The sequence below is a fragment of the Myotis nattereri genome (genome assembly GCF_964212035.1).
Source record: "Myotis nattereri genome assembly, chromosome: 9".
Taxonomy (NCBI): domain Eukaryota; kingdom Metazoa; phylum Chordata; class Mammalia; order Chiroptera; family Vespertilionidae; genus Myotis; species Myotis nattereri.
Genome location: NC_138084.1, coordinates 42,879,937 through 42,902,443, shown reverse-complemented (window position 1 = coordinate 42,902,443; position 22,507 = coordinate 42,879,937). Strand labels below are relative to the sequence as shown.

General features: G+C 58.5%; 1 protein-coding gene across 3 annotated transcripts in view; it reads left to right on the top strand.

Annotated features, from left to right (window-relative positions):
• The window catches only part of PDE2A (phosphodiesterase 2A), a 92,260-nt gene that overhangs the window by 6,584 nt on the left and 63,169 nt on the right, over positions 1-22,507 (top strand). For 2 of the 3 annotated variants that reach the window (XM_081099128.1, XM_081099130.1), the window contains exon 2: positions 21,719-21,785. In XM_081099128.1, the coding sequence (XP_080955254.1) occupies positions 21,719-21,785 (67 nt within the window). Of the gene's footprint in view, positions 1-21,617; positions 21,786-22,507 lie in introns of those variants that run through there. The other variant, XM_081099129.1, reaches the window with a different exon arrangement.

Genomic DNA, 22,507 nt, shown 5'->3' with positions numbered 1-22,507 from the left:
GCTGGACCTCAACACAGCAGGGACAGACACACTGGAAGGATTAAGCCGGCAGACAAGAAAGTTTCTCCTCACAGTTCTGGGACAGGCTGATTTGGACATGGATTTAGAATGACATTGCAGCTGGGGTCTGGGTTTCTATTAGATTGTGAATTACTGAGATGAGGGTGAGATTGGTTGGCTTATTTGTGTTTCTTTGTATCTGTGTGTGTGTGGGTGTGGGTGTGTGTGTGCGCGCTCCTGAATGTGAGCTTCCAGTTGTGCATGTATGTATATAGGTCGGAGAGGGTGAGAGCATGTGCATCAGTGTTTGAATGAAAGTGTGGATATATTCATATGTGTGAACATGTGAGCGTCTGTTTTTATGCCTGATTTATTGATAAATGGTTATGTACATGCAAATATGACTTGTGTGTGTATACCTGTGTGTAGTGTTATGTGCATGTGTCCTGGTAAAACTGTGTGTGGGTGTGATGTCTGGGCATATGGTGTCCATGTATGAGTGTGAGGGCGTGGGGGAGTGAATGTGTGTGAAGGCACAGGCACCTGCTCTGCTGGCCCAGCAAGGCCTGGCTCCAGGTCTGGCGACTCAACACTTTCTCTCCTGGGTCCTACCTGCCTGAAGGGAGCGATAAGATGTGTGTGGACTTGGGCTGAAGGGTTGTCATGTATGGGGCTGGCATTTCCTCCGGGGAATCTGGGCAACCCCCGCCCCCCATCAGTGAGGACCCCGAGAGGGTCAGGTGGTCTTTGTGTTAGGGCTCAGGTTGAGTCAGCGGGATCTGGGGCTGTTAGGTTGAGATGCTAGACATGGCTGAGGGGTGTCTAGGTTTCATGCTCCTAAGAACTCTTAATGGTCCCACCAGCACCCCACTAGAGTTTCAGGGACTCCCAGCCCAGTCTTTTTTGTTGTATAGATGCAAATATTGAAGCCCAGAGAGAGGTAGTGATTAATCCAGTGTCACACAGCTGGGTCCAGGGCCAGATGGCAGGGCTTGGAGCAGAGGGAGGGGTGTGTCTGGCCTCCTTCCCTTCCTCCTTCCTTGCCTCCCTCTCTCCCTCTCTCCCTCCAGGCTCTTGAGCAAATGGGGAGCTCAGGGTAGAGATCTAAGTCTTGGCATGAGGCCACCTTCTGTACCTGGGCATTTCCACTCCTCCCAGGCCTCAGATGCAGCCTTTGAAATTTGGACCAGAGCTTCCGCCTGCTGTGAGATTCCTCCTGGGAACTTGTGAAGTCTGTCATTTCAGGGAGCATGGAGATTCCATGGAGAGGAGCCAGTAGTGGGGTAGGACCAGGGGAGGGGCCTCCTTAGAAACCTCAATTTCCTCATCTTTGCATCAGATGCTTTTTCAGGTTTCTATTATCCTAAGGCTTTTCCTATAATCTCTCCTTGAACTCAGTACTGAGGCAGCACTGGGGTGGTGGGAGAGTCCTGGAGGCCCAGCTTGGCTCAGTGCAAGGGTGGCAGGCAGTCCCCTAGGGAAGGGGCTGCCTTGGGAGGATGGGATGAACTTGCTGTCTGGGGTGGGAGGTGTGAGTGGGCACTGGGCAGCCTGGTTAGGGAGCCTGCAGGTGAGACTCCTGCCCTAGCAGGAAAGTTGGGTGCAAGCTCTCCGAGGTCCATTGGAGCTGTAGCTGCCACGGAGGGGCCAGAGAGGGACATGCCTCAGCCCACTCAGCATGGGGAGGTTTGAGCCCAGAGTGCCCCCCCCCCCACACACACACACACAGCTTGGGCAGTGGGAATGTGTAAGTTAGCCTGTCCATCTGGAAACAGGGAGCCCCCTTCCCTGGGAAACTGGAGAGGAATGTGTCTTCCTGGAAGTTGGAACTGGAGGCAGGGGCTGGATGTGGGGACGCGCTGGTGGAGATGGTGGGGCGGTGAGAGCTAGGACCGGGCCACTCCACAGCTTTGCCGGTTCAGTGCTGGGGCAGCAGAGCAGACAGGCAGACGGACACCTTGCTTTGTGCTGAGTTGTGGGGGGCTCTGAGGTGGGAGGCCCATGGCTGGGGGCACAGACATTGGCTCTGGATGAGCAGAGGTGGGAGCTTCCTGTGCAGGCAGCTGGGCGGGCATTGGGTGGGAGAGGAGGGAAGCAGGTGGCTTGGTATTGCATCCTCCCCACACCAGAGAACTCAGTTAGCTGACAGCTTTATGTGGGGCGGCATTTGGGGGCTGGATGGAGAGAGCTAAGGCTTACAGATGCCCTTTATATTTTAAAACCACCTGTTTAATCACCTCAACTATCCTTCAAGGAGTTAGCCCTACTTTGTAGAGGGGAGATGGATGACACCCTCACATGGTTTAATTGAAGGCAGTTTGATGAAGCAACTATTACTGAGGTGGGGCAAGGTAAGGGAACCAGCTGAGCACGTCGGGGTGCTTAGGACTAGCATCTGAGAGGCCAGAGGGGCAAGAAGAGTTCTCCAGATCAGAGCAGGTGGGGTGGCTGAGGGTGTAAATACCCCAGGTGTGAATGCTCTCTGCTCTCCCACCCCCATTGGCAGAACCCAACGGAGGCCAGAGGGCAAGGGTGTGGGGACATGAAGCCTGACTGGAAGCCAGCCTCCGGAGCAGAGCACAGCGAAAGGGCGGATATCTGGAAGATCTGGAGGGACCAGTGGTTGATGGGAAACTGAAGCCCAGAGACAGTGCCAACCTGCCCAAGGTCACACAGCTGGTGGGTCTCGGAGCAGAAGCCAGGCCCTGCCTGTGACTACCCAGTCCTGGCGGTGTTGCCCTGGAGCTCCTTCCTGCCTTGCCAGCCCTGCTCCTTGTCTGGGCAGCACTGGGGCAGCTGGAGAGGGCCCTTCAGGCCGTGAGGACCTTTGGGTTTAGGAAGCTCCGAGCGAAGGGTTAGAGGAGCCAGCGGGGAGGCTGGTGTGGAGACTCAGGTGAGAGGCAAGAGGGCTGAGTGGGGGGTGGCTGAGGACAGGTGAGCTACATAAACAGGCCAGAGAAACGGGCAGCCCCCACCCGCTGGCTCACCCACCTAGCTCCCCAGTGTCCACCCACCAGTGCAGGGAGGTGTGGCCACGTAGACCCCCTCCAGGAGCACCCCTCCCTGCCTCGCGGGGCCTGTGGCTTCCACACTCCAGAGCGCCATCCATGGCATCAGAAGTCACCCCCTCAGACCACAGCCCCAAGAGCAGAGCTGTGTCATGGTTGCCTCATCCCTTATCACCTGTCCACTGCCAAGTCTAATGAAAATCCTCCCTTTTAAGACCTTCGTCCTGGAGTTTGAGCTCAATCCTTCTTGCTGTTTAGAGCCTAGGCCTTGGCCTCCCTGGGAGACAGTCAGTGAGATGGTCCCCTCCTGGTGCTGTGGTTAGAGGCCTTGGCCCAGCCAGCTCATCCGAGTGTTATGTGCCAGTGGGAATCCACTTACAGCCTCCACGGGCCCCAGGCCGCTGACTCAGTATCAGTGTTAATTAGCATCTCCGGTGCAGCTTCACCCCCACTAAGTGCTCTGCGGTCATTAGGTGCTATTGTGTGCAACTGGATCCCAGCTCCATCACCCCCTGCCCCAGGCTTCTCCTCTGCCCCCCCCCCCCCCACACACACACCTGAGCTCAGGGATCAAGTGTCCTGGCCACAAACATACAGCTTCAGGCATGAGGATACAAATACACATAAACAGAAAAACTCAACAGACACAGGAATGCACACACAATGAAGCAGACAACAGCACACACACAACACATATCAATACACACCGAGAAACAGGCAAGGATGAGTCTAAAAACTGACCTGGAAACAAGGAACTGCAGCACCTGTGCACACAGCCCAGGTGTACACACCCAGGTGGGCAGCACAGACGTGACTCAGCACACACAGGGGGCACACCCGCAGCACACGCACACTCAGCATAGGCCCATCAGGTAGCCAGGCCCCGTGAGCTTTGGTTCCCCACCTGTGCAGCATCTCTCACCTCTGGGCCGTTGCATATGCTGTTCCCTTTGCCTGGAACACCCTTCCTCGATACCCCTCCCTTCACCGGGCTGGTTTCTATCATCTTCAGGTCTTGGTTTCCCTTCCATACGCCTCAACCTTGGAGCACTCCCCAGCCACATGGCACTCCCCAGCCTTCGACAAGTTTTGGGATGAAGGCTTTTGCCTGTGCTTGGTGAAGTGGTGACTGTGGTTGTGGGTAGGCAATTAGGGCCAAGAAACTGGGAAGAGACAAATTTGGGGGAATGAATCAGGAATAGCAGTAAGAAGCCCTGGCTGCTCAGGGACTGAGCAGGCATTTAACCCACAGGCTGGCATAGCTGGCTGCCCTCTGCCTCTTTTCTTCTGTGTTTCTTCGAGGCTGGCTGCCTGACCCAGTTCCCTCCTTCCCAAAGCCGCCCTCCCTCTGGCCCCCTCTCTGAGCTCACACACGCTCACTCACCTTCTTTGCTTGGGTGTACCCTGCCTCTACTTCTAAGCCTAGTGAAGACCTCACTCTTCGGGGCCTGGGGTCAGAGGCACAGCCTCGGGGCATGGCTTCCTGAGCATGCCATCTAGTAGTAGAGGCGGGTGATTATGAACACAAGCCTGGGGGAATGCCTCCTGGTGCAAACCTCAGCTCCCCCACTTCCTGGCTGTGGGACCTTTGTTCCCCGGCCGGAAAAGGGGATAATAGTAGAGCTCACCTTATTAGGGCGGCAGTGAGGATTAAATGAGACAAAGTTTGTAGTGCACCTGGCGCACAGCTCGGCCCCTCTCCGGCGGGGCTGCGTGAGAGAGAACACGGGAAGAGCTAACAAGATCAAGGAGGTGTAAGTAGCCCCAGGAGGTGCCCAGTGAGCTCTTGCTAATTGGAGCTGAGTGAAGCCCACGCATTTGGTGTGGCACCTACTACGTGCCCCCCACAGCTGGTTCTTCCCCCCTCCCCTCGGTTTCTGCATGGCTGCCGATTCTGCACAGCTGTTATGCGACAGGAGCCCGGGAGGTGGGGGTGTGACTTCGTTTTTAAATTTTATTTTTCGTATCCATTTTATTAAGGTATAATTTACATACCATAAAATCACCAATTTAAAGTGGATGGTTCGATGAGTTTTGGTAAATACATACAGTCATATAACCACCCTTTTAGTCAAGAAAGGAATATTTCATTATCCCCCCTGCCGCCCACCAACTTCCCTTATGCCCTTTGCAGTCAGTCCCCTTGGGGGCGTGACTTCTCACAGGGCTGAGAGAGGTGCTGGGTTTTCCTTCAGCCGACAAGCTGGGCACAGAGAGTGGATGTGTCTCTGAGAAGCTGGGAGGTGCCAAGGAGCTGCTCGCCCTTTCTGGGCCTGGTTCCTGTGGGCAGGCAGAGGCGGTGAGGTGTGGAGGGGAGGGTGCTCAGGACATGGGCTCCTGAGGGTAGGCTTTTGGTCTGAGGGCTCGGGCAGCTGGGAGTGGTGGCCTCAGGAACCCACAGAGTGGGTGACAGAGTGGAGAGTCGGGGTTCCCACAGCCTGCCTCTCCTAGGATCAGGTGCACCCCATGACCCTAGTGGGCATGGTCATAGGTTGGTCCAGACTAGAGCAGGGGCTGGTCCAAGATGCCTCCACTTCCCTCCCTATCTCCCCACGTGGGGCCTTACACCCCTCGGTGGATTAGGAAGTCCTTGAAAAGAAGGGGAGCACTTTTGTTCCCCAGTTCTGGAACCAAATATTAAAGCAATTATGTAACTAGCAATAAATTACTTAAAGTAGTGACTCACTCAGTTTAATGAGAGCACAAGCAGGGAGGGATTAAGGTATTTTTAGAATACACCTCACTCCCTCCTGTGGGGGAGGCCTCTGTGCAGGCTGGGGGTGGAGAAAGGTCTGGGAGCTCAGGGAGGCACCCCAGGCGTCGGCAAGGAGAGGGCAGCTGATCCTCCGCCCCCCTGAGGCCCCAACACGGAGAGGCCGAGTCAGAGCGCAGCAGGAAGGACTCAGATCAGACTCAGGGAGCACTTCCCAGTGGTGCTTATGGGAGACCTGGCGGGGAAACTAGACTCGGAACTCCTGAGGGCAGGGACTGGGTCTGTGACGCCCCTGCCCCACCAGGAACTTAACAAGCATGAGAGGTGGGGTCAGACACCTCTGGGCTTGCATCCTGCCTTTACTGGTTGCTAGCCGTGTGGCCCTGGGCAAGTTCCTGTCACTCTAATCTTCAGTTTTCTTCACTGTAAAATGGGCATAATAATACCAACCTCATACATATTACAAGAATCATGCACTAGTCGGTGTGTGTAAAGCAGACTCCGGGGCTGAGCTGACGGGATCCAAATCTCCAAAAGGGCAGGACTGTTTCCTTTTGTTCACTGTTGTGTCTTGAGATCCATTCACAGGCCAATCATCACTAAGTGTTCAGTAAATAGGTGTTGAGTGAATGCCATTAGTTTCATCCCCACTCTCCTGCTCCAAGTGGATTCCTTGTTTCGAGGTTCCGGGAATGAAGGAACTGGGTCAGAGGAGGACAGGGGTGCCTGGCCGGTGGAGTCTGGCCTTTCTGCCCCCTGAGGGACAGGTGACTTCCAACAGAAAAAACACACAATCTGTGAGTCCTTCACAGGCCAAGGTGATGAAGGAGGAGCCAGCAGTCAGTCTGACTGGGGAGACCAGGACCCGCACCCACCAGTACTGTGAGTTCAGAGGAGGGGGAATGGGGTGGGCAGCCTGGAAGTCTTCCTGGAGGAGGAGGAGCAGGCAGGATTGGCTGGGAGGATTTAGGCAGAAAGAACATGCAGGCATCTGCAAAATGGAGTACAAATTCTAACCTTGGAGGGTTTCTGGGAGGATTGAATGGGTTACTTTTTAGGAGTATCTGGCACATGCCTGCCTGGAGGGGGCACAAGATGGACTTACTTCCTCCATCTTCCCTCCACCCCTTCTCAGCGCCTGTGACATTAGAGGGGTATCCCCCTGCCCTATTGGGGACAGTAGGGCATGGACACATGCTCACAGACACGGGTGGGGGACTTTCCATCCCAGCATAACCGACCCCCATCTCTGTGGTTGGACTGAGCTGGACACACAGTAGGTGCACAGGACAGACTGGGAAGAAGTCTGTGTCTCTCCTCCCAGGGCTTAGGAGACTGAGGGAGGACACAGCTGGATGGAGAAATGGAACTTAATCCCTGACCCTCCCCCAGGCCACAGCCCCAAGACTCCGGCTCCCACTGGCTGCTCTCATCAGCTCTGACCAGTTCTCCTCACACCTCCCTGGCCTCCCAGGGCCAGGGTGATGAATTAGTGATGACAGCATCGCAGCATCGCTATGACGACCAGGCATGTTCTTAGCCTCCATTCAGGGTGCAGGCAGAGGCCAGTGACCCCTTTGGCTCTGGGCCTTTGTTCAAATGTGTGTGACCAGAGCTGGGGCCCAAAGGGGAGTGGGGGTGAGGTGAGCTGGGGGTGGGGTATGGGAGCTCCATCTGGAGTGAACTAGAGTTCATTCAGATTGTTAGATCCAAATGGACCTTGGGGACAATTGTCTCCCTCCCTCCCTCCCTCCTTTCTTACTGCTTTCTTCTCATTTCTCCCTCCCTTCTTTCTCCTTTCCTTCCTTTCATTTGCTCTGAGCGCCATCCCCGTTGGAGGCCCTGAGCTGCCCACCTCTTCCCGCACCCTGGGAATCAGGTCAGCCTGGCCTCACCCTGAGAGCTCAGTGAGATGGGGACCCAGACACTCCCGGGAAGGCGTGTGGTGCCTCTGGCCCTGTTGAGTGAGGAGACTCTCCAGGGGAGAGACGGAGGTCAGAGGCGGGCACACAAGGGGGATGGGGGCTGACAAAGCCCAGGGCAGCCTAAGTGTAGGATGGAAGCGGGTTCCTGGGAGGGAGTGGACGCAGTGAGTTTGCAGTCTGTCTCACAAGGAAAGAGGAGCCCCGGAAGATTGTTGTTGTCGCTTGTTTGATTTCCGGGATGGGGAAACAGGCCCAGAGAGGTAAGTGACTTGATGAAGCTCGCTGAGGTCGTTAGAGACCGTGGGCCTGCAGGGCCCTACTGGACCCACACAGGACCTCCTGTCCCAGACTTGCAGGCCAGGATTTTCCCAGGTAACTGCTCCTCCAAAAGCAGGGGAGGGCCCATGCCCTCAGTTTTTGTTTGTAGGTTGTTGTTGGTTTTTTTTAATATATTTTTTTTATTGATTTCACAGAGGAAGGGAGAGGGAGAGAGAGAGAGATAGAAACTTCAATGAGGAGAGAGAATCATTGATCAGCTGCCTCCTGCACACCCCACACTTGGGATGGAGCCTGCAACCCAGGCATGTGCCCCGACCGATCAAACCTGTGACCTCCTGGTTCATAGGTCAATGCTCAACCACTGAGCCTCGTCTGCCAGGCTTTGCCCTCAGTTTGAATGAAATTTGCACGGGCCTTGCTAATGGCCCTTCACTCCTCTGTCTGACACTGAGCATGCGTGTGGAAACGGTAGTTGGGGAGGGCATTCAGGGACGGACCTGAAAAGTCAGGGGCTCGGCCAAGGTCAGCAAGGGCTTAGGGTCATAAATTGATTCAAACGTGGGTCTTTGGGCTCTCAGCCCAGACACTGTGCCACGTCCCCTTACTCTGCACCCCCGAGATCTTTGGCTGCATTGGGCACCCAGGAGGTAAGAGCATCTCTGAAGCCCTCACACCCTCCCCGGGCTCCTCTTGTCCCTGGGCCTGATACTGGATCTGCTGTGGCTGGAACTTATCTGGGCAGAGACATGAGGAAGAAGCTGCGGTCCGAGGTTACAGTGACTCACTCGGGGCTATTGAAAGGGTCAGTGCTGGGCTGAGCCTGGCTGCCTGGCCCTTCGCTGGCCCGCACTCCCCCCACCTCACAGCTGTCCCCTTGCCTCTCTTCCATCTCGCTGTACAGCTTTGCTGGGCCTGCCAGCTCTGATGGATGGCCCCACAGTTCAGCCTCCCTCCCATTCCTTTCCGGATGCGGGGCTGTTAGTCTCCTAATCACCAGTCCTGCCTGGTGGCCACCAAGCCATCCATCTCCCTCACACAGCCTCGCCCAGCCAGGTGGTGTATTTGGGGAGGTGCCGTAGGTCTCCCTTCTCTGAGACCAAGCTGAGAGTGAGGCTGCAGCCCCTACTCTAGAGCAGTTGAGGGTCAGGGAGCAGCCTATACCCCCTTGCTGGAGTGCCAGAATCACTCCTGGATCTTCCAAGGATACACACACACACACACACACACACACACACACACACACACCTCACAGTAACAGTAATAAAAGCTTTCATGTATCAAAAACTACTGTGAGCCATGCCCTGTGCCAGAATTCTGCCTGTATAATCTCATTCTCCCTATTAACTGGTGATTATTGGTAACCCCACTGTACAGATACGGAAACTGCGGCTCAGAGGGGTTGTGACTTGCACAAGGTTCCATAGCCAGGAAATGGAGGAGCTGGGATTTGAACCCAGGTTGTATGGTTCACATCTTGTATTTACAACTCATCTGCCCTACTGACCTATTTATGCATGCACACATGCACACACATGCACACACACATGCACATACACACGTGCATGCATGAACATGAACCTAGATGTCAGCCCTTGCACTTCCCACCCACCTGGACCAGGTTCCTGAGGAGGAGGAAGAGCTGAGGGGTCACTGCTCACTGTCCCTGGGCTGCTCCTAGACTCTCACCCTGGCAGGGACACCAATCAGCTGGGAGGCTGCATGGAGGTGGCAGCCTCCAGGCAGCGGGAAGAGGAGGCTGGGAGGCAGATCAATAGTTCCTGCAGTGCCGCCTTCCAGGAACTGGGGCTCGAGGGAGTATGGCGCCGCGGGTCGATCTTCTGGGCTGTGGCCCAGGCCCAGCGTGCAGGGTGTGTGTGTGTGTGTGTGTGTGTGTGTGTGTGTGTGTAGTGAGGCTGGTGTGCAGCAGCCTGCTGTCCCCTGCCCCTCCCCCGCTCTTCCTTCCCTCTTTCTCTCACCTTCCACCTGCCCACCCTACACCTTCCTCCTTCTTCTCCCACTGCCTCCCACCATGGGCACTGCAGCTGAGAATCAAACAGCCAGTTCCCAGGCACCTGTGTGCACCTACTGGCGCTGTGAGGTGGGGGGAGGGTGGGCAGGGAGGCCAGGCGCCAGGAGCTGCAAAAGGCGGGTGAACTCTCAGAGCTCCCTGTGGACAATTTAATGAGATAATGAATGTCAGGGCTTCACATCACCAGGGCCACGTAGTAGGTGCTTGCTTAGTCTTTGTCTTGTCCCTCCCTCAGGCGTTTGGGGAGCGCAAGGCTCTGGGGGCAGATGGGGTGCCTCTAAGGGCACATGAGCTCCCAAAGTGCCTGTCAGGTGCTGCTGACAGTGTTAACAATTAGGAGAGAAATGAGGGAGAGGGAGAGCTGACACCTGACAGAGTCTAAGGCAAACCTTGTCACCCATTTTGACATGAGGCGGGGGATGTCTGGTGTTGGGAGGAATGGTGGCCAGGGCAGGGCCTGGGACCCAACCCCACTTCTCTCTGGGAAGGACCCCTGAGCAGGCTGGGATTGCTCCCCTTCCTGGAGCAGCTGTCTCTACCCTGGAATGGGGCCCTCCAACTTGCACTGGCCCCTAGAGACCTGGATTCAAGTTCTGCGTCAGGCCCCTTAGGACCAGTCACTGTCCTCAAGGGGCCCTCCGTCTTCCCATCCAGAACAGGTGCCCTGAGGATTAACGATATGTCACCTGTCAAGCGCCTGCCACTTCCCTGCACCCGAGGGGTCGGCTGCCCTGGGTTCCCCCACGCCGGCCTTCCCTAGACACAGCCCGAGAGGGACAGCTGTGGGCCACCTCTCCACGGATGCTGTCTGCTCCACCCTTGGGTTGCATCTTAGGCTCATTCCCTGTGGCAGGGGGACAAGTGTGCTGTCTGTACTGATGGTGCCTCCATGGTAACCAGGGAGTGGTCGGACCGGGTGAGGGTGGGGAAGCTCTGGGCGGATTCCCAAGGCCTGCTGACCTGTCCCGGCGGGTAGGGAGACTTGGGATCTCTGACCAGTCCCTTTGCCACGAGTGAGTGCCCAGATGGCTCTGTGTTCCGGGGGAGACCGGGTGGTGGGGTGTTTGTACAGGGCTGGTGAGGCCCATGCCACCGATGGGCAGACCCCTGAGTAGGGGCCCGGGACTGGGGCCAGCTCAGGGCTCCCGGGACCTTGCGCCCTGTCCTCAGACTGCCGCAGCCTTGCCCTGCCTCCCCATCTGCGTGCCCCGCCTGCCCCTCTGTTCCCAGTCCTCTCTTTATTATCTGCCTCTGTATTGCCTCCTGCCTCAGGCTTATCTCCTCCTGCCATGGGCCCATCCATCTCTGTCATTCCCCTGTGGCTTCCTCCTGCTCCCGGGCACACTCTCTCCCTGCCGGGGAGCCAGCCTGTCTGCGACTCAGTCCCTCCCTGCCAATTGTCTGTCTCAGTGGTCTCCCAGACTCTGACCAGCACTTGTCTTCTTCTACCTTCCGCGTCTCCCTCTTTCTGACCGTGTCTCTGCCGTTCGGTGTCTCTGGATTCCCTTTGTCGGTCTCTGCAAGTCTCTCTCTGCCTGGCCCTGCCCCCTCTGCCTCCTTCCTCCCCTTGCAGCCCAGCCAGGGCGGCAGCCCCAGCCCTCCTCTCTTGCTGGCTGCCTCGGGAGCCCCTGACAATGCCCTCCGCCCCGCACCTCCCCACCCCACCCGGAGCCTTGTTGCTAGGCTTTGAGCTGGCAGCACCTGGCTTCCATAGCGACGGGTGCTTAGAAACGGAACGCCACATCTCCCGGTCCCATTAAGGAGTCTTTGTGGATCGAGCGCCTGTGGATCAATCAGGACAGGAAACGGGCTCTAAACTGCCTCCAGCTTGGGGCAGCGAGACAAGAGGGGACCACGGTCTCTGCCTTCCGGAGCTGGGGGGCCTCGCGGGTGAGAGGAGCTGCTCCACGGTGGCCCCAACTCGGAGGAGGGACTGAGAAGGAGGCTCCCAGGCTCTTCTGGGGAGCTGGCCTGCTACTGGGAGACCCGGGTTTTCGGGGGCCAGGTTTGGGTTGCTGTCCCACTACTTCCGGCTGAGTGACAAATGACCACCTGTCCCCAGGACCTCCGTCTTTACCTCAATTGTAAAGTTGGATTAAATGGCCCTCAGAAGGTACTCACTGGTGGCAATGCCCTCCCTCCCCGTTAAAGTTTGGATTTAATTAGCAGAGAGCAGGGTGTGGAACCCTAAGCATGGACAAGGGTGCGTGCAAAAAGGGGGAGGCTGGCATGCACCTCACATGAGCAGGGGTTCGCTGGGGCCCCCTCTTACCTGGTATGCACAGAGGCTCAAGCCCACAGACCACCAGGTTCTGAGGGAAACCCTGGTGTTGGAATCGGGGAGTCCTGGCGTCTCAGGCAGTTAGGATAATAGGCTGTTAGGATCTTGGGCACCTACATCCTCCAGACCCTAACTCTCACCTTCATAGAATGTAGGAAGTACAGACGCTTCAAATCATGGGGCATTATAGCCCTGGCCGGTGGCTCAGTGGTTAGAGCGCCAGCCTTTGGACTGAAGTGTTGAGGGTTTGATTCCCGGTTAAGGGCACATGCCTCGGTTGCAGGCTCCCCTGCCCCAGTAGGAACATGTGTGGGAGGCAGCCAATCCATGTGTCCCTCTTATCTCGAGATTTCTTTCTCTCTCCCCCTCCTCCCTCCCTTCTACTTATCCTCTGGTGAGAATTAAAAAAAAACACAAGACACGGGGCGTTATAATAGAGGCTCTGATTTTCTTAGAACACAAAATCCTGTGAGTTCTTGGAACCTCGAAGCCACACACTGGGGCCTCCCTAAATGAATGGGCAGGGAGTTTTAGAGCCTGGGGCCCCGGGGCTCTGTTGCTTAGGCTCCTTCTCTCTCTCTCTCTCTCTCTCCTTAGAATTTTGTGCCTGGTAGCCCTTCTCATGGGCTCAGCTCTGAGCAGCCCTGGTGTGTGTGTGTGTGTGTGTGTGTGTGTATGTGTGTGTACATGTGTGTGTGGGGGGGGGCTGGGGCCAGTGGCTGACGGCAGACGGAGACACCCCTTGGAACAGAGCCAGCCCAGGATATTCAGTGGAGGGAAGCTGGGCAGCTTGGAGGCTGCAGCCGTCCAGGCAAGGCTGGACGGGACTCTGGGCAGCAACCCTGGGCCTGTATCAAGCCTGCCTTCCTCCACCCCACAGCTTGCTAGTCAAAGCTCGGGAGGAAACATCCTAGGGCTGAAACCAAAGCAGCACTACAGAATCCTACAGACTGGAAGTCTGGAGGCACCAGTGAGGGGAGACGATGGGGTGGGTAAGGGCATGGGCATGAGAGAAGGAGTGGGCTCAGTGCAGAGACGGGGCTCAGTGAGGAGATGGGGCTCAGTGCAGAGACGGGGCTCAGTGAGGAGATGGGACGCAGTGAGGGGATGGGGCTCAGTGAGGGGACAGGGCTCAGTGAGGGGACGGGGCTCAGTGAGGGGATGGGGCTCAGTGAGGGGACGGGGCTCAGTGAGGGGACGGGGCTCAGTGATGGGATGGGGCTCAGTGAGGGGATGGGGCTCAGTGAGGGGACGGGGCTCAGTGAGGGGACGGGGCTCAGTGATGGGATGGGGCTCAGTGAGGGGACGGGGCTCAGTGAGGGGACGGGGCTCAGTGATGGGATGGGGCTCAGTGAGGGGATGGGGCTCAGTGAGGGGACGGGGCTCAGTGAGGGGACGGGGCTCAGTGAGGGGACGGGGCTCAGTGAGGGGATGGGACTCAGTGATGGGATGGGGCTCAGTGAGGGGACGGGGCTCAGTGAGGGGACGGGGCTCAGTGAGGGGATGGGGCTCAGTGAGGGGACGGGGCTCAGTGAGGGGACGGGGCTCAGTGATGGGACGGGGCTCAGTGAGGGGACGGGGCTCAGTGAGGGGATGGGACTCAGTGATGGGATGGGGCTCAGTGAGGGGACGGGGCTCAGTGAGGGGACGGGGCTCAGTGATGGGATGGGGCTCAGTGAGGGGACGGGGCTCAGTGAGGGGACGGGGCTCAGTGAGGGGACGGGGCTCAGTGATGGGACGGGGCTCAGTGAGGGGACGGGGCTCAGTGATGGGACGGGGCTCAGTGAGGGGACGGGGCTCAGTGAGGGGACGGGGCTCAGTGATGGGACGGGGCTCAGTGAGGGGACGGGGCTCAGTGAGGGGACGGGGCTCAGTGAGGGGACGGGGCTCAGTGATGGGATGGGGCTCAGTGAGGGGACGGGGCTCAGTGAGGGGACGGGGCTCAGTGAGGGGACGGGGCTCAGTGATGGGATGGGGCTCAGTGAGGGGACGGGGCTCAGTGAGGGGACGGGGCTCAGTGATGGGACGGGGCTCAGTGATGGGACGGGGCTCAGTGATGGGACGGGGCTCAGTGAGGGGACGGGGCTCAGTGAGGGGACGGGGCTCAGTGAGGGGACGGGGCTCAGTGATGGGATGGGGCTCAGTGATGGGATGGGGCTCAGTGAGGGGACGGGGCTCAGTGAGGGGACGGGGCTCAGTGAGGGCACGGGGCTCAGTGATAGGATGGGGCTCAGTCAGGGGACGGGGCTCAGTGAGGGGACGGGGGGGCTCAGTGAGGTGACGGGGCTCAGTGATGAGATGGGGCTCAGTGAGGGGACGGGGCTCAGTGAGGGGACGGGGCTCAGTGCGGGGACGGGGCTCAGTGAGGGGACGGGGGGCTCAGTGAGGGGCCGGGGCTCAGTGAGGGGATGGGGCTCAGTGAGGGGACGGGGCTCAGTGCTGGGATGGGGCTCAGTGAGGGGACGGGGGGGCTCAGTGCAGGGACGGGGGGGCTCAGTGAGGGGACGGGGCTCAGTGAGGGGATGGGGCTCAGTGAGGGGACGGGGGGGCTCATTGCAGGGATGGGGGGGCTCAGTGAGGGGACGGGGCTCAGTGAGGGGACGGGGCTCAGTGAGGGGATGGGGCTCAGTGAGGGGATGGGGGGGCTCAGTGTGGGGAAGGGGGGGCTCAGTCGGGGGACGGGGCTCAGTGAGGGGATGGGGCTCAGTGAGGGGACGGGGCTCAGTGAGGGGACGGGGCTCAGTGAGGGGATGGGGCTCAGTGAGGGGACGGGGCTCAGTGATGGGACGGGGCTCAGTGAGGGGACGGGGCTCAGTGAGGGGACGGGGCTCAGTGATGGGATGGGGCTCAGTGAGGGGATGGGGGGGCTCAGTGAGGGGATGGGGGGGCTCAGTGCAGGGACGGGGGGGCTCAGTGAGGGGACGGGGCTAAGTGATGGGACGGGGCTCAGTGAGGGGACGGGGCTCAGTGATGGGATGGGGTTCAGTGAGGGGACGGGGCTCAGTGAGGGACGGGGCTCAGTGAGGGGACGGGGCTCAGTGAGGGGATGGGGCTCAGTGCGGGGACAGGGGGGCTCAGTGAGGGGACGGGGCTCAGTGAGGGGACGGGGCTCAGTGAGGGGATGGGGGGGCTCAGTGAGGGGACGGGGCTCAGTGAGGGGACGGGGCTCAGTGAGGGGATGGGGCTCAGTGAGGGGATGGGGGGGCTCAGTGCAGGGACGGGGGGGCTCAGTGAGGGGACGGGGCTCAGTGAGGGGACGGGGCTCAGTGAGGGGATGGGGCTCAGTGAGGGGACGGGGCTCAGTGAGGGGATGGGGCTCAGTGAGGGGACGGGGCTCAGTGAGGGGACGGGGGGGCTCAGTGAGGGGACGGGGCTCAGTGAGGGGACGGGGCTCAGTGAGGGGATGGGGCTCAGTGAGGGGACGGGGGGGGCTCAGTGCGGGGACGACGGGGCTCAGTGAGGGGATGGGGCTCAGTGAGGGGACGGGGCTCAGTGAGGGGACGGGGGGGCTCAGTGAGGGGACGGGGCTCAGTGAGGGGACGGGGCTCAGTGAGGGGATGGGGCTCAGTGAGGGGACGGGGGGGGCTCAGTGCGGGGACGACGGGGCTCAGTGAGGGGATGGGGGGCTCAGTGCGGGGAAGGGCTCAGTGAGGGGATGGGGAGGCTCAGTGAGGGGACGGGGCTCAGTGAGGCGACGGGGCTCAGAGGACATTGCAGGAGGGGTTGGGGTTGGGGAGCTGAGCACCTGGGCCCACTGCCTGTCCCAGGCGTGGGGTGAGAGCCAAGAGCTGCCCAAAGCTGGGGAGGTAGTAGAGCTGCTGAGAAAGCTGGAATCTGTCTTTCCTTTTGCTCATCTTCCTTCCTGGTTTCCATGGGAATTATGGCTCAGAACCGATCAGAGTTTGACAGGAGGGTGCTGTGGGTGGAGTCAGCATCAGGGGTGGGAGGGAGGAGTAGGGTGAGGAGGTGAGGGTTAAGGGCATGAAGGCAGGACCAGGGCTCCAACTTCATCCTGTGGGCGAGGGTGTTAGTGATGGTGTGAGTGAGGCAGGCGGAGGCTTGGGTGAAGAAAAGATGATTCCAGCCTCTATGGGCATCAGGAGAAGAAGGCACAGGGTCCCCAAAGGAGACACTGGGCAGACGTGCCACCTGTACCTCTCTGTGTAGGAGCATGTGATCATGCATGTAGGGAAGTGTGTAGGCGTGTCTGTGTGTAGGAGTGAGGGGGGTGTATTGGTGGAAAGACAGTGAGCATGTATGTGACTGTGAGTGGCCTGGGGGAGCCTTGTGTAGTGGAAGGATCTCAGGGTTCATGGATGGTAAGAAGCAGATACCAAGGCCTAAGGTGTACTAAAGCCCAAATCCCATGGCCTCTTCAGAGCTGAAGTGCTGAGGGAAGGCTCTGGATGGACACAAACCCACAGAGATGTCAGCTTCCTCAGGGTGCTTCCTGGATTGTCCCCTTGCAGGCCCCCTCAGAGGGTGGAGGCCTCTTTAGTCTGTGGGTTCCACTCTAAGCCATGGAGAGACTGTGTCACACACACTCTCTCCTCAGGAGCTTCCTGTGTTGGGATCTGGTCCTTGCTCAGTCCTTGGGCCTGGAGGGCCTGCCTGCTCAGAAGAGCTGTCTTCTGCCCACCTAGGCCTACCTGGATCCTGCCTCCCTCCACCTGAGCTGCCTGAGCCCTCAAAGAGAACCAGGCCAACCTTCACAGCTGCTGAGAAGTCTGAGGCCAGAGAGGGCCAGAGCCTTGCCCAAGGTTACCCAGCATGTCAGGGAAGGGCTAGGTTTGAACGGGGGGTTCTGGAAGTCTGACCATGGTTAGCAGCAACAGGATAGATGCATGTCAGACACCAGGCAGGCTCATAGAAGCAGGACGCATGGTATGGGCATGGGAGCAGATTTGTGGTCTACTGAGGGTCTGCTGGTACAATGGTCTCAGATGAGAGAGGGTAAGGGGGAAAGTCTGCTCACCAGTCCTGGGTGAGGAAGTGGCCCACAGAGGTGCCATGATTAGGAACAAGGGAAGGTCGGCTCCTGGACAGGGCCTGAGGTCAAGTGACCCATTATCCAGACCCGTGGTTGGCAAACTGCGGCTCGAGAGCCACATGCGGCTCTTTGGCCCTTTGAGTGTGGCTCTTCCACAAAATACCACATGCGGGCGTGCACGTAGAGTGCGATTGAAACTTCGTGGCCCATGCGCAGAAGTCGGTATTTTGTGAAAGAGCCACACTCAAGGGGCCAAAGAGCCGCATGTGGCTCGCGAGCCGTGGTTTGCCGAGCCGCAGTTTGTCGACCACTGAAGACTCTTGGCTGAGTCACCTTCTCCAAAAATACCTACCCTGAGGTAGGTAGCTGGGTCACTGGGTACCTTAGGGTGGCCCATAAAGTGGGGAGATGAAAATGGGGGGCTGAGGGGCTGGGCCAGCTACTTCCGTGGTTCAGTGACTGCACTGTTGGGGACAAAATAAGAGGTGGAGAAATCTTTCTCACATGCCTTTCCTCGGGGCTGGGGCGTGAATTTAAGGCACACAGTTAAGCCGGATCACCTGGATTTGGCTTGTGGTTCCCTCCTCCCAGCTGTGTGACTGTGGGCACGCTCCTTAGGCATCCTGAACCTCAATCTTCCTGATCGGTAAGACATGGCTAATAATAGATCCTACCTTATACTGTTGCTGAGAAGATGAAATGTGAGGCATACAGTAAGTGCTTAATAATGTTAAAGCCCCTCAGACACAGAGCCCCAAGTCCTAGTAGGCCATCCCTGACCCTTAATTCCATGGTACTGAGATCAGCCAAGATGCATCTAATCCAGTGGCTCTCAACCTTGGCTGCACATTAGAATCACCTGGGAATCTTTTTAAAATCCCGATTTCTGGGCCTCATCCTCCGAAAATTCTGTTTCTTTGTTACTAACCTTTTGAGTGCCAACCAATATCCTAGGAGCTATGCTAAAATTGCCAAGGCATTTTTGCTGATTTTACAGCAGTTTAGGAAAAAAATTATGAATTGCAAGTAAATGAAGTTACATATTCAAAAATTTAAGAAAACCTTTACTACATTGACATATTTAGCAACATCATCATCACTAATAAAAGCAGACTTAGAGCTGGACGCTATTTCGAAGCTTTGATAGCGCTCCCGGCACTTTTGGCAAAAGACAGGAGAAGCGCGATCACGCTCCCTGGCACTCTAGGGGCTAATGTTGTGGCCTCACCCCAAAACAAAGAAACAGAATTTCCGGAGGATGAGGCCCAGAAATCAGGATTTAAAAAAAAGATTCCCAGGTGATTCTAATGTGCAGCCAAGGTTGGGAACCACTGATCTAATCTATTTTTTAAAAAAGGGGTTGTAAACCTGGCAGCAAATTAGAAGCATCTGGGAGCATTTAAAAATATCTGGTATTGGTGGTGGTGGTGGTGAGGAAGGTGGCCCAGACATGAGCCTGGGCGAGAACCCAGCCCAGAATCACAGAATGTAGACTCGGGGAGTGGAGGAGTCCTGGCCTTGGAGCAAGGGTCACTTTCTGGCTGTGAGAGCCGGTCAAGGCTTGTCACCTTGCCACCTCGAGGAGCCTCAGTTGCCTCTTCTGGGAGGGAGCTGGTGGGAGAATTTCAAGGATTACATGAAGGGGATCTTTGCGAAAGGACTCTATCCTGCCAAGCATCAAAAGAAAGCAGTTTGTTTATTGAATCTAGCGTGTTACCGTTTCACAGACGAGGAAAATGAGGCCCACAGGAGTGCAGTGGCCTGCCCAGAGTCACACAGCAAGTCTGTGGCAGAGTTAGGACTTGAACCCTCTGAGGAATGACTGCATCTAAAGGACTGGCACTGGGGCCGCAGCTATTGAGCTGCAGTGTAAGAGACCAAGTAAGATTTCAGAAATAACTTCTCAGAAGGTGAGTGCTGCTCAGCCGGCGTGGCGTGGCTCAGTGGTTGAGCGTCGACCTGTGAACCAGGAGGTCACGGTTCGGTTTCCAGTAGGGGCACAGGTCCCAGTAGCAGGCTTGATCCCTGGAGGGGGCCATGCAGGAGGCAGCTGATCAATGATTCTCTCTCATTATTGATGTTTCCATCTCTCTCTCCCTCTCCATTCCTCTCTGAAATCAATAAAAATATATATATTTTTTAAAAAGGTGAGTGTGTGGAGGTCCTGCCTAGGACTGAGAGCCCAACAGATGGTAGCTGTGCCAGGCCAGGGTGGGCTCTTGGCTGTGGGATCTGAGATGGCCAGCCTCCCCTGAAGAACAAAAAGCTCTGGCCAGTGGCCATAACAGATACTTTCTGGGAACCTGTGTCCCGCCGAGGGCATCCAGAGCCTTGCACCGACCTGGTGACAGGTGCCCAGGATTTACCAACAGATGTGTGCACTGGGCTCAGACTCACTTCTTACAATAGCCCTTATATCAGTCACTCTCTTAACAGAGCAGGAAACTGAGGCCGAAAAGGGCAAAGGAGGGCCTTTTCTGGGCCAGAACCTTTACACATCTGAGCCCATGTAATGTTTTTTACAGTGTTAATAAGTAGGACAAATTGCCCCTAGTTTGAAGAGGCAGTAAAATACTACTCCCCCTCCCCATGCCCCAGGACACGACTCCCAGGAAAGACCCCAAGGGGCACCCGGAGGACTAAGGTAGCCTCCTGGGAGGGTGGGGGCTCTGTGGCGCCCCTGAATGATAAGCAGATTAGCGGGATCTGGAGGGCACTGGGGGTGGGGTGGCATGGGTGAAGGCTTGAAGGTGAGAATGAGTCATTCATCCATCCGAAAAGAACAGGAAGTATAGATTTAAGGAATGGCGCGGAAAGGGTCAAAGCTGGGAAAACAAGCCCGGGCTAAGTGACAGGGTCTGCCACGGCAGGCGGAGGGGGTGGGCTTTATTGTGCTGGTGGAAGGGTGTCACTCAGGTGTCTGAGCAGGGGAAGAAGCATGTCCAGAGCTGAGCCCCAGAAAGAGAGGTGGGGGAAATCCTGGCACAAAGGGCCTTTCCCTGGGCTGGTCGCACAGCCTGTGTGCCAGGTGCCTGGACCGAGTCCTGGAGGACTAGGCTCAGTGACTCAACGTGAATGAAATCACTCCCCTGGGAGAAAGGGCCCAGATGAATCAGCCCAGTGCGGTGGGGAGGCTGGGAGGCGGGGGGCTCACTGAGTCACCTTCCAAGGGGGGAGGGGAGAGATGCAGAGAGAGGGGCCCACAGCGCAGTGGCAAGATTCAGGTCAGACCACAGCGAGGGCTGTGGGGACTCTGGCGGTCTTCCCACCGCCATCGGCGTTGATTCTCCTGGCAGTCTTGTCAAGGCGATGAGAAAAGGAGGCCCCGAAATCGGGGAGGGGCATCTCACCAAGGTCATGCAGCAAGTTGCTGGCAAAGGCCAGGAGAGGCCCAAGCGCATCCTCTAGTCCAGACACGTCCCCCCGCCGCGGCTGATCTCGCGCCAAGCGAAGGAGAGGAACCGGGTGGGCTCCGGCGAGGAGCTAGCCGGGTGACCTCCGTACCCCATCCTCCCAGCCAGGCTGGCCGCCAAGTAGGGCCCGGCTGCGCCGCCGCGATGGGACAGCAGGGGGCGCGGGCGCGTCGCGGCTGTCGCAGGCGTCCGAGTGCAGAGGCTCTGCGGAGAAGTGCGCTCCGCGAGCGCGGGTCCCACCGCCGAACGGCGGCCCGCGTGCCCGGGGGCCCGCACCCTCTCCGGCTGCCGAGGACGCCGACGCAGACCGGCATGCCTGGTGCTGCCGGGGTTCCAGTGCTCCTACCCCCGCTCAGAAGCGGTGCGCCTGCCCGTGTGTGCGCTCGTGTCTGTGCGCACGTGTCTCCTTCACAGATTTGCTCCTGCTCCCAGGGTCGGTCCGTCTTAGCGCATCCTCCAAAATCCTCCCTGACTTCACTATTATTTCCTGGAAGAGGAGCAAGCCCAGGCTGCTAGTAATTTGTCAGCGGCCCCTTCCCGCCTTTTTTACCCGCCCCCCCCCGCCCCCCGCCCCCGGCACTACCCTTCACTGCGCTCTGCCTCGTGGCGCTGGTCTGGCTCCGGGACTTCCTAGGTGGCGGGGAAGAGGATGTGATCCGACAGGAGAGGGGCTCCGAGAGAGAGGCGAGCCCTGCGAGGTAGTGAAAGGAGGGGCCAAGGGGCAGGAGACGGGAGCGAAGGCTGGACGCCGGCTCCCTGGCGGGGTCTCAAGTCCGGAAGACTTGAGAGCGGGCGGTCAGGGCAGCGAGAGCTGGTGCGGGTCGGGTTGGGGTCCTATGATCCGACGAGCCGAGAGGTGCTGTCCAGGGTGGCGGGGGTGATGGGCGGGGCCGGGGCGGCGGGGGGCGGGGAGTGGGCGGTCCGGGGCGGGGCCCGGGAGGACGGAGCGCGGACCCGGCGGAGCTGTCGCGGACGCGCCGACCGAGCGCAGCGGCCGGGCCGGCAGGCGGGCGGGCGGGCAGCTGCGAGCATGGTCCTGGTGCTGCACCACATCCTCATCGCTGTTGTCCAATTCCTCAGGCGGGGCCAGCAGGTCTTCCTCAAGCCGGACGAGCCGCCGCCGCCGCCATGCGCCGACAGCCTGCAGGTAGGGGGGCCCTCCGCACCGGCACCAGGAGAAGCGGTGTCGGTCAGCGCCCGCCCGGGTCCCCCCGGAGCGTTCAGTCGCCGGCTCCGGGTCCACCCTGGCCCCGAGCCCTCCTCGGGGTGGAGACCCTCCCCTCGTTCCGAATCCCACTCCCGTGCTGCCTGCAGCCCATCCCCGGAGCCCATGAAGCCCCAGCTCACAGTCCAAACCTCACCCCAGACTCTGAACCCCTTTCGGATCCGGACCCCATCCAAGCACTGAATTCCCGATACACGGTGGGACCCCAGTCCACCCCGAAGGCTCTGCTCAAGTCTAGAACCACCTGCCTCCCAGATTAGTGGAGGAACCCAGCCCAAACCCCTAAACCGCCGCCGTGTGTATCAGACTCCCGGCACCCCCCGCACCCCTGAGCCCGCAGCCCTCAGCCAGGACCCCAACTCAGGGCTGGGGCCTCACTCCCAGCCCCTGGGCCTCTACTCCACAGCCTCACCTGTGCCCCCACCCAGGTTCCCACTCAAACACCTGGACTTCAGTCCTCACTGGGACCCCACCCCAGGGTCCCAGCGCCTCCTCCCAGCGCGCTCCTTCCTCCTCCTGCCCTGCTCCTGCTGTTCCTCCCTCCTGTATGGAAGGTCTTTTAGTCTCTTCCGGGCTGGCTCCCCTCCTGTTCATTTCTGAGTGTGATGGTCCCACTTTTCTCTGTTTCTCCCCTGGCTTCTCCA